Source organism: Eptesicus fuscus, chromosome 21 (genome assembly GCF_027574615.1).
Source record: "Eptesicus fuscus isolate TK198812 chromosome 21, DD_ASM_mEF_20220401, whole genome shotgun sequence".
In the NCBI taxonomy this organism is placed as follows: domain Eukaryota; kingdom Metazoa; phylum Chordata; class Mammalia; order Chiroptera; family Vespertilionidae; genus Eptesicus; species Eptesicus fuscus.
In genome coordinates, this window is record NC_072493.1 from 49,950,964 (window position 1) to 49,962,501 (window position 11,538).

Sequence of the window (11,538 nt, forward strand, 5' to 3'; positions counted from 1 at the left end):
CGCAGGCTGACCTCTATCCACTGAGCCACACCGGTTAGGGCCACGTGGCTCTGTTTTGTTTGGTGGCTTTGGGGAATATCTGAGAGAACATATCTCTAAATATTTCTTCCATCCCTGGAGATCACCCCTGAAAGACCCGCCGCCTCTGGGCCTCCAGGATCCATTTCCCAGAGGCCCTGTGGTACCAGGGCGTCTGCTCCAAGCTAGAGCCCTGGGCGGACTACATTACCCAGAGGCCTCCGTGCCGCGCGGTGGTGGCGCGGAAGGTGCCTGGGCGGGACTTCCGGCGTCTTCCTCGCGGCGGACATCTTTTTGCCTTTTGGCAGGGCCGAGTGTGCAGAGGTTGGCGAGCCCTGGTTGGGCTCCGAGGTGGCGGGAGGGGACCCCGGCTTCACTGGGAAGAGCCTGGGGGCGGAGGCGCCCGCGGAGACCTGGGTCCGGGCCGGGCCCCTCACGGCTCCGCGCAGTCCAGACCGTGACGGCGGGGCCGCAGCGATGAGCCCGGGCGAGGTAGGTGCTGCGTCCCCCGCTCCCTGAGGCGGCCGGGCCCTCCCCTCCCTTCCCTCTTCATCCCACGGCCGGGTGCGCGGCGGCTCCCGCAGTCCCCGCAGCCCAGGCCGCGGGGCGTCTGTGGGCGGGGCCGCCATTTGCCACAGCCTGTGAGGTGGGGCGTGGGCGGAGCGACTGGGCCGCCAGCGTCTGGGAACCTGGGGTCCCGGGACCGCGGGGAGCAGCGGGGGCACTAGGCCTGCCGGGACCGACCGGGGGCGGCGGGGCCTTGTTACAGGCTTTGCTCACGGACGCCAGGGAGGTGATCCCGGGGAACAGCCCCCCGACCCCAGCCAGTGGGAGAGGCCTGTCCCCAACCCGGTCCTGGTCTTGTCATATATGTGAGTTTATACGAGAGACCTTGGCTGCGTTGTGAAAAGACAACTTATCAAAGCAAGTAAAGTATACATCTTCTTTAAAAAGTATATGTTATTGGTTTTTCACAGAGAGGAAGGGAGAGGGATAGCGAGCTAGAAACATCAGCTGCCTCCTGCACACCCCCTACTGGGGATGTGCCCGCATCCAAAGTACATGCCCTTGACTGGAATTGAACCCGGGACCCTTCAGTCCACAGGCCAACGCTCTATCCACTGAGCCACACCGGTTAGGCTAAAGTATGCATCTTTTATATATATATATATATTTTTTTTTTATTGATCTCAGAGAGGAAGGGAGAAAAAGAGATAGAAACATCAATGATGAGAGAGAATCATAGATCGGCTGCCTCCTTCACGCCCCACGTTGGGAATCAAACCCGAGACCTGGGCATGTGCCCTTGACTGGGAATCGAACTGTGACCTCCTGGTTCATAGGTTGATGCTCAACCACTGAGCCACGCCAGCCGGGCTAAAGTATGCAATTTTTCAAAATATATATTTTATTGATTTTTTACAGAGAGGAAGGGAGAGGGATAGAGAGAAACATTCAGCTGCCTCTTGCACACCACCTCCTGGGGATGTGCCTGCAACCAAGGTACATGCCCTTGACCAGAATCGAACCTGGGACCCTTCAGTCCGCAGGCCGGTGCTCTATTCACTGAGCCACACCAGTCAGGGCTGTGTGCATTTTTATTGAAAACTAAAACAAACCTATACATCTGACTTAGGAAGTGCAGACGGGCTCTCGGCTAATCCGAAGAGCAAGCTGGGTGTGGGCTCTGAGGCGGTATGTGCCCTCCCGTAGGTCTGTGGATCTCAGAATTCCTCTGTTGACTATTCCGGTGCAGGTTAATTCTTAAGGCCCCTTTTACTTTCATGAGAATTCATGAGAAGCACCTGGCAACTTTATCTTGCCACGCCTTCAGACTGCTGGCTTCTCTGCTTAGGGAATAACATGTCTTTTTTCCTTTCCTCTTCCTCCCTCCCTTTCTGCATTCTCTCATTGGGGAGGGTTTGTGTGTGTGTGTGTTTTTTAACCATTTTGCTCCGTGTCCTTGGCTGGGGAAGATAATGGCTTGTTAGTTACTAGCTGGCTGCACATTGCTCATGCTCTTGGGCCTTGTTTTAACTTTCCTGTCTCAGTTTCCCTGTTCCTCCCGCCCTGGAATCCTGTAACACCTTCACTGTGAGGAGGCAGGTGTCCCTGCGTTCACTCCGGGGGGAAAATGGACTCGGGTAGGATGGGGATGATGAGGATGGAGGCAGGGAGGCTGGTGAGGAGTCAGCAGACTCCAGGAGTGTGGTGGTGGTGGCCGCACCGGAGCAGGGGCAGGAGGGGCTGAGGGTGGAGAGGTGTCCAGGATAGAAGCCACAGGATTTGCTGCTGGGTCAGCTATGTCTGTGAGCGAAGGTAGGGAATGGAAGGGCTCTCCAAGTTTGGTTTTGTTTTTAAGAAATTTTGCAATTTGTATTTTTATTTTAGAGAGAGAAACACCGATTTGTTTCTCCATTTATTTATGTGTTCATTGGTTGATTCTTGTATGCGCCCTGACCAGGGACTGAACCCGTGACCTTGGCATATCGGGAGGATGCTGTAACCAACTGAACTACCCGACCAGGGCATCAAGTTCTGTTGTTTTTCCCCTGAACCTCTGAAAGAACGGAAGTTGGAACAGGGACCACCGTTGAGGGCCGTCAGGAGTTGGGTTTTGGACATAGTGAATCTAAGATTTTACAGGGGAGGTATCACATGGGCATCTGGAGATGAGGCCTCAGGTCAAACCCTGGGGATCAGATTTAGGGGAAGAATATTAAGGATGTTATTTTATGTGGCCCCTGAAGTGAGAGATTGGAGGGCAGGGGCGGAAGGGTGAACATCCCTGGGATTTCCTCCAGAAAGGGGGGGTGCTGATATATGAAAGGGGTGTGGCTGCTGCTAGGAGCCCCACCTGGATGGAGGAGAGAAGGGGTGAGGTGCTGTAGAGCTGCCATGGTGTGGACTGAGCATGCACAGAGGCACTGCCTGTGGAGCACAGAAGCGGCAGCCAGGCCAGTGGAACAGCTGGACCAGTCCGGGGCCTCGGTACATCAGCTCCCCGGCTCCTCAGGTGAGAAGAGGCGATAAACACTTTTCTGGTTGTTAATCCTCACCTGAGGATACTTTTTCCATTGCTTTTCAGAGAGAGAGTAGAAAGGAGGGAGAGAGAGAGAAACATTGATGTGAGAGAGACACTTCAATTGGCTGCCTCCTGCACACACCCCGACTAAAGGCAGGGAGTGAACCTGCAACCCAGGTACCTGCTCTTGACTGGGAATTGAACCCGTGACCCCCAGTGCATGGACTGACACACTAACCCAGTGATGGGCACCCTTTTGAGCTTGGTGTGTCAAACTTCGCCAAAAAACTGAGCATAACTCGGGTAGAGTGTCACTTTGAGGAAAAAACATTATTTCACAAATGTTTCATCCTCGGCATGCGGCCGCCTCAGCGTGTCATCAGAAATGGCTACGCGTGTCAGTGCTGACACGTGTGTCATAGGTTCGCCATCACTGCTCTAACCACTGAGTGAGACCGACCAGGGCTGATAAACACTTCTAATGAAGGGCCACTCGCAGGCTTGCCTTTAGAGGAGTATGTACGAGATAGGCTGGTTTGGTGAAAGGACTAGTGTACACTTGGCACATATATATAAGCAGTCAGTTAAAAATTAGACTGTAGATAGGATAAATCCGATTTATACCCATGCTTAGTAATTGATTAAAGTTCTTGCTTCTTTCATTATAATAGAAAGTCTCAAATATCACATTTTCTTAAGAGATTAAAAAACAAACCCAGAATTTAAAAAATCTGTCACCTCATTTGTACCAAACCATTTGCGAAGTGTTCAGCTTGTGGGCAGTACGGTAACTCGAGGTGTCTGCGCTGCACTCACACGTCTGCTCTAAGCAGCTCCGGAAGGAGGGCGCCACCGGTACCTCGGCTTTACAGGTGAAGACAGTGAGTGAGGCTCAGATCTGCGCTCCAGTCCACACGGATGGGCGGAGGCAGCGCTCCGGTGTGAGGGTCTGAGCCCAGCCAACCTGAAACCCTCCTCACCAGAGGGCGGGGCGGCACTTCGGGGCTTTCCGTCCGTCAGGTGCCGCTGTAGTAACCTGCTAACCTGCCGCTCCCAGCTCCCTCCTCCTCGGGGTTGCTGTGGTGGAGGAGCTCTTATGGTCCCCGCAGAGGGGACTGCAGAACGGGCAGGTCCACGCTCAACCCATCCTCACCCCGTAAATGTGGCATCCCAGTGTGGTGAACGGTGTCTGAGGACTCTTAATCTTCCTTCTATCTGCCGCTGAGTTTGGGGATCCCTCTTTCTCCAAAGGTCTTGAGCCCTGACTTCTGTTCTCGAATTCTCTGAAAGGGTTTCCATTCCCAGCAAGCAGTGAGTTCAGTCTGATCAGTGTCCCAAACGCAGGGACCAGCATGTGCAAGTGCATCGCTTGAGGCTGCACTGGGAGCGTTCAGAAAACCGCGGGTCCCGTTATGTCTGGTGTGGTCAGAGTGCAAGGAACGGGGTTCAGCTTGGGAGGGACAGTCTGTGGGGCTGGATTTCTATTCTGAGCGTGGTTGGAGCCATGGAAGGTTTGGAGCAGAGGGGGCGTGATTTTCTGATGTGGAGGATGAGAGGAAGAAGGGAGGGGTTAGAGATGACCCCACTGTTTTTGGCCTGAGAAGGTGTAAGTATAGCAAAATCCTCAGTTGAGATGGTGAAGTTAGTGGAAATAATATCACGAGTTAGGTTTTGACCGTATTGAATCCGTGATGTTCCAGACATCTGAGTAGAGTTGTCAGATGGACAGCAGGACACACAGGTTTTGAGTTCAGAGGAGGGATCCAAGTTGGAGACATCATACAGTGGCAGCCTCAGAGGAGGGTGGAGTTGTAGATCGGATTTAGAGAGAACCTTTATGTTGTGGGGGCAGTGACATATGAGCCTAGAAAAGGGGTGGACACAGTGGACTGGGAGTAGAAGTCACCTGAGAAACAAGAAAAGGGGGGTTCGTGTTAATGGGGGAAGGGAGGCGAGAAGAAGAGGACCTGACAGGCGGCAACGACTTCCAGAGAAAGCGCGCCATGCGGTGACTGCTGGGTGTGGCAGTAACGGAGGTGACAGGGAAGGGAGGCGGAGCTGATGCTCATTTCCCTCTGCTTCCCAGCTCCTGTGGTGACATTTGGTGGGACATGGGGCGGGGAGGAGGGGGTAAATCAAGTTAGCTCGGGATCATGGATCAGTTGGCATAGTCACCACACTTGGGGAGGAGGCCCGTGGGTGTGGCCTGGAATGAGAGTCTGGTGTTAAGCCTGTGACGGAGGAGGATCTGGCATCCTCAGTGTTCAGCCGCCACGTGGAGCAGGGCCGGGCCTGCCTGTGACCCGTACGTGGTTGGGTTTGCTGAAGTTCAGTCGGGGAGGGAGGATTGAAAAGCTGGGTTCACAGGTCCCGAGGGCATGGGACCACTGACTGGGGCTGCATGAACCGAGCATTCTCTGGGTGCTGTGTCACAGACAGGGAGATGTGATCCAAAGAGTGGTGTGCACAGGGGCATGGAGTCTTACCTCTGACCAGCGGGCTTTGGGGAGCGTGCGAGGCTCACGTTGGCGGGTGAGAGGCAGCACCTCTGGCTCCAGGGAAGGGCTGTGCACTGCATCCCAGGCCCAACCTCTCTGTCTGCCTCCCTGTCCACCTGCCTGTTCTCCACCGGACAGAATGGTTCATGGGAAATGGGCAGCTGGGAGGAAAGGTAGCTACATCCATGTCTAAGGAGTGAAACTGAGGTAACCTTTTAATTAGGAAAAAAAAAAGTACCAAAAAGAAATGAACCCATGACCTCCTTCCTGCCCAATTAATGAATAAGGTTTGGGTGAGGGACCCCCGAAGAGGAGCTGGGGGTGCGGAGGGGTAACCCCTCCACAGCAGTTAGCATCCCCCATCTCCAGGTCCCTACAAGGTGGGATGCTGGGCTCCGGGGGCCCGCGTGGGTGTGAAAATCAGATGCATGGCCCTGCCTTCTGGAGGATTCCTCTCGAGCATCTAACATGGGGGGCAGGGTGTATGGGAGCCTCACCGATTGCTTTGGTATAAATGGAGGGACAGACGAGAAGCATCTTCCTTTATTCGGGGGGGGGGCAGGGGGGGCGGTGCTAATTCACAGAATTGGAATTCACTGGCAGTGAAGTCCCGGGCGAAGACCTCTCCCTTAAAGCCTGAGATAGCAGGGTGCGGCCTTCAGCACGGCGCAGGCCCAGTTCCTCAGCTCTCCCTGTGGTCCGGCCTCTTGGCGCCCATCGGGGTGCTGCGCCAGGTCCCTGAGGCACCGGGGCCGGAGCACGCAGGCCACACCACGCCCCTGGCGCCGCCCAGGGTGGCCGCGTGACCCAGGAACTGCGGCTCCGTGGCGAAGCCCACCAGTGCCCACCGCCTGCACCACCGCCCGCTGAACGGCGCAGCGGCTGGGCGCCGCCTTGACCTCCCGCACGCAGCCGGCAGCAGACACTGGACACACGAGGTGGGCTCGGGCCCCAGCGCATCTCCGGCTCGTGCGAAGTCCCGGGACTTGTCGCTGGCCAGGGCGCATGCGTCCGTCAGGAACTTGAGGTTGCACGACAGGCCCTGCGACACCTCCTGCAGCAGCTGGGGGGTGGGGGGTGTCGGACAGCGGGGGTTGCGGGGGAGAGGGGCGCAGCGTGGCGTAGCCCGTAGCCCTGCTCCACCTCGTGGCGGCAGCGAGTCACCCGGTAGCGGTTCTCCGCGGACTGGGCGCCCGGCGTGGCCTCCAATGCCAGGTAGGCCGTGGGCGGAGCATTCTGTTGGCGACACCGCCAGCAGGCGGGCCCCGCCTCCAAAGCGGCCCATGTTCAGCTGGCTCTGCACGTCCTGGGTCAGGATGGAGAGCCCCTGGGTGGCAGGGCTCGAAGGACTCAGCGCGGGCACCCGCGGGGCCAGGCCCTCGAAGAGCCGGAGAAGTCGCCTCGCGGGGGGGCTTGCCGCTAGCCATCACGCCCAAGGCGCGCCGGGGAGCCCGCTACCTCCGCTGCTGGCACTGCCACCGCCTGTGCAGCCATCGCGACTCAGTGGGCCAGGTCCGCGGTGCCTTCCCAGCACCATCATGCCATCCACCGCCAGGGCGGAGGGCGCAGGGCGCCGGTGGCGCGGAAGGAGCTGCGGAGTTGGGCCTCCGGCCTCCGGGAGGACTTGCAGGAACCAGGAACCGGGCACAGCAAACTCAGAGTGCGCGCTCTTGTCCAGGAAAGCCCCTTCGGCGGGAGGGCGGAGGGGAAGCTGGGGGTTGTCTTCCTTCCTTGGAAATCAAAATCCCTTCCTCGCGGGCCCTGCTGTCAGCCTCCTCAGCTCCGCGGTGCACGTGGGCTTCAGGAGCTGGGACCCCTCCCAGGGGCACTTCCCCGCGATGGTGGCCCGGACATCTGTCCCCAGCAGCAGCGGCGGGGCCGAGGGTGTGGCCAGTACTGGCTGGGCTGGGCCTCACACTGCGGCCCTCAGCTGGCCGTGGGCGTGAGTCCATGCCCGGCACCTCCTCACTGCAGGCCCTGCGCATGGGCCTCCTTGTGCGCATGTCCCTGGCTGCTGGGCCAACTCAGAAGGTACCCGCAGTGCTGCGGCCACCTGCCTGCGCCCTGGCTTCTGCCATTTTTGTCAACCTCCAACTTCCAAGTGAGCCTGAGAAACTGAAAGGAAGGGCAGGGGCCAAAAGGCAGAGGGAGACAACGCCTCCCCGTTCTGCACCGCTGAGCGCGGCGGTGGAGACTCCTCTGCATTGATGGTTAGAGAGTGGAAGGGAAAGGGAGAGGCAGATAAACATTGATGTGAAAGACACATCAATTGGTTGCCTCCAGCATGTGTCCTGATGGGATGTGGATTGAGCCTGCAAACAAGGCACATCCCCTTGACTGGAATTGAACCCAGGACCCCTCAGTCTGTGGGCCAAACTCTGTCCAGTGAGCCAAACTGGCTAGGACCTGCCCCCTTCTTTAATTGATATTTCCTTGGGCCTACTTATGTTATGAATTACGGTCATGGACATGGCTTGTGGGACCCATTGGATGTTTCTGCAAGACATGACTCTGTTATGGGTGGGGCAGTGCTTTCCTACTCACTGGCCCTCTTTCTTCCGTGACTTATATTTTCCAGATCCTTCATGGTTGCTGAATTATAACAGGAGAAAGCCCTCTAAGTACCTGACTGAGAGGTAATGACTCTAGCCACAGCAGGAGGGGCTCGGACCGGCCCGGGTAAGTTAGAGCTTTGGGAGTGTGTGACTTCAGGGTTCGGCTCAAGTAACACCAGAAACCTGTCCTGTGCCCACTACTGTTTGGTGCCCAGGCTATAGGCCATACTTTGTTTCTGTTTTTCCTCCCCATTCTGGACACTTTACATCAGGCGTCCTCAAACTACGGCCCGCGGGCCACATGCAGGTGTTTTTGCCGTTTTGTTTTTTTACTTCAAAATGAGACATGTGCAGTGTGCATAGGAATTTGTTCATAGTTTTTTTTAAACTATAGTCCGGCCCTCCAGTGGTCTGAGGGACAGTGAACTGGCCCCCTGTTTAAAACGTTTGAGGACCCCTGCTTTACACATTTGTCATTTCTATTCTGACCTCTGACCCAGGGCTGTCCACCCCAATTACCAGTGCTCTCTCCTGCTCCCTCTGCAGTGATCTCCCGTATTGGATGATGCTCAAATATTGGAGACATACACATATCCTTAAGTAGTTCTTCAATACCAGTTACTGATTCTAAGTCAGCGTTTCCTGGGCCTGGGCATACATTCCTATGTAGCACCCACCTTTTACCAACAGCCAAGGCCTTTTTAAAAGTCATTTGCAAGGAGAAAGCTGGCAATCCTGCCTCCTTCTCCCCAAGCTACACCTTTGTCCTTCCCCAGGCCTTCCCCTTCCTGCGACCCTTAGAGCCTAGTCACGCACATCAGCTCTTTCTTCAACATGGACTCAGCCGTGCGTGTACTAGACACGCTGTTGTGATGGGTTGTCCCCTCTCACCAGAGTTACTGTGTACTTCAGCAGCATTTTTCTGGCTTCAGGTTGTTGCCTTGGGGTGAAGGATGAAGAGGCATCTTCTGAGCAGAGCATTTCTGTGGAAGTGTCACCTGTGCGTCCTGCCAAGGGAGGTTCATCGACCCAGATGGCTCACCCTTGTGACATATGTGGCCCCATCTTGAAAGATATTTTGCATCCGGATGACCACCAGGAAATACATTATGGACTAAAACCACACACATGTGAGGCATGTGGGAGACAATTCTCACGTGGTGCAAACTTTTTCCAGCACCAGAAGCAGTACAATGCAGAGAAACCCGTGAGGAGGGACAAAGGCAAGGCCACATGTGTGAAGAACGGTCGAGTCTGTGAAGGACCTCCTCCGTCAGAGAAGCCCTGTGTGTGTGAGGGGGATCAGAGCTTCCAGGCATGTGTGGACAGTCACCAGCAAAAGGCCGCCCACCGCGAGAGGAAGACCAGGCGCACCGAGAGTGGGGCGGCCTGTCACATCGCACAGATGCATTACAATTGCAACGAGTGTGGGAAGGCCTTCAGCCGCAAAGACACGCTTGTTCAGCACGAGAAAATCCACTCTGGAGAAAGGCCTTATGAGTGCGGTGAATGTGGGAAGGCCTTCAGCCGCAAAGCCACACTCGTGCAGCATCAGAGAATCCACACTGGGGAGAGGCCTTACGAGTGCAGCGAATGTGGGAAGTCCTTTAGCCGCAAAGACAACCTTACACAGCACAAAAGAATTCACACTGGAGAAATGCCTTATAAGTGTGGTGAATGTGGAAAATACTTTAGCCATCACTCCAATTTAATTGTACACCAGAGAGTTCACAATGGAGCAAGGCCTTTTAAGTGCAATGATTGTGGGAAAGTTTTCAGACACAAATCCACACTTGTCCAGCATGAGAGCATCCACACTGGAGAAAACCCTTATGTTTGCAGTGATTGTGGCAAGTCCTTTGGCCACAAATACACCCTCATTAAACACCAGAGAATTCACACCGAGAGTAGGCCTTTTGAATGCATTGAATGTGGGAAATTCTTTAGTCGAAGCTCTGACTTTATTGCACACCAGAGAGTTCACACGGGTGAAAGGCCTTTTGTGTGTAGCAAATGCGGGAAAGATTTCATAAGAACCTCCCACCTTGTTCGGCATCAAAAAGTTCACACTGGAGAAAGGCCATATGAGTGCAATGAATGCGGGAAAGCCTATAGCTTAAGCTCCCACCTCATTCGGCATCAGAAAGTTCACACTGCAGGAAGGCTTTAGGAGTGCTTTCAACACGGACTCACATGGAGAGGAACTCTCTGATCTCCCTTTGAGAAGAAGACATCAATCAGATGTTGAACTTCATATATTTGAACATTAACACTGGGGAGACACCTTGTTAAGGCAGTTAGGGGTGATCAGGCTGGCGGGGGTGGGGGGGGGCAGTTAGGCACATCAGACCAGCAGGCACAGGCGGTTAGGGGCAATCAAGCAGGCGAGTGGTTAGGAGCTAGTGGTCCCGGATTGGAGAGGGTGCAGGCTGAGCTGAGGGACTCTAGTAACATATAAAAAATACTATTTTTTTACTCAAAATTGGGCTATTCAAAATTTAGATCTAATGAAGAAAATCAGTATAAAGAACTTTAATGATAAGCTGTATATACCTCCAATATCTACACTTATGAAACTGGCTGAGAAGGCTGAGCTGCAACCCCGAGTAACCTTTCATGAAAAAAGAAGCATGACTCGGAGCAGAACCCCTAATGGGGAGCTTCCAGCCCACTGGGCAGGGCCCTGAACCACAGATGATGTTTCCAGGGCTTGATCCACATGATTTTCAAAATGTCTTGAGACTGGTGCCTCTTTTTTCTTTCCATTTTTCTCCCCTTTTGAAACAATATATACAGCTATCCTAGGTCTGCTCCAACATTCTTTAAAAAATATTTTTTAATTGATTTCAGAGAGGAAAGGAGAGAGAAAAACATCAATAATGAGAGAGAATCGCTGATAGGCTGCTTCCTGTACACCCCCCACTGGGATGGAGCCTGCAACCTGAGGATGTGCCCTGATCAGGAAACCAACTGACCACCTGGTTCATAGGTCAATGCTCAACCACGGAGCCACACCAGCTGGGCTGTTCCACCATTTTATTTCAGGGACAGTTACTTTGTTTTCTAGCATCGGAGACCCACAGATGGGGAGATAATGCACTTCAGGGTGATTACACCCAGAATCTGACCCATAACTGATTTGGACAGATTTGATGATAAGGTTCCACACATCTAAGATTAGGGGATTTGGATGATGGGTTCATATTGGAATGAGGCCATTTGGGATCTTGGGATAGGTTTATTTTGCAAACAGAACAGACAGGAGTTTGGGGAACAAAGGATAAACTGTAGAAGGCAGAAAAATTGCTCCTAAAGATGTGCATGCCCCGATCCCGAGAACTTGCACATGTTCCCCGCGTGGCCGATGGACTGTGCATGTTAGTAACGCTGTGCGCATGGCAGCAAGACTTACCTCAGCTGGGGTCAGTCTACTCACAGAGTC

General features: G+C 54.4%; 2 protein-coding genes across 3 annotated transcripts; one reads left to right on the plus strand and one right to left on the minus strand.

Moving 5' to 3' along the window:
• The first annotated feature begins 449 nt into the window (after positions 1-449).
• On the plus strand, positions 450-10,403 carry LOC103304050 (zinc finger protein 134). Of its 2 annotated transcripts, none has more exons than XM_008161002.3 (3): positions 450-510; positions 8,120-8,220; positions 9,029-10,403. In XM_008161002.3, exons 2-3 carry the CDS (start codon positions 8,181-8,183, stop codon positions 10,264-10,266), a joined length of 1,278 nt encoding a protein of 425 aa, XP_008159224.2. In that variant the 5' UTR covers positions 450-510; positions 8,120-8,180; the 3' UTR covers positions 10,267-10,403. The 2 variants fall into 2 exon arrangements, with proteins under 2 accessions (XP_008159224.2, XP_054566229.1); XM_054710254.1 differs by having other exon boundaries at positions 8,120-8,177.
• On the minus strand, positions 6,115-7,035 carry LOC103304055 (talin rod domain-containing protein 1). Its single transcript, XM_054710114.1, is given in 8 exon segments — positions 6,115-6,203; positions 6,206-6,310; positions 6,313-6,386; positions 6,388-6,457; positions 6,460-6,613; positions 6,616-6,763; positions 6,765-6,919; positions 7,000-7,035. Coding segments are annotated over 8 exon segments (831 nt in total).
• Positions 10,404-11,538: the final 1,135 nt, after the last annotated feature.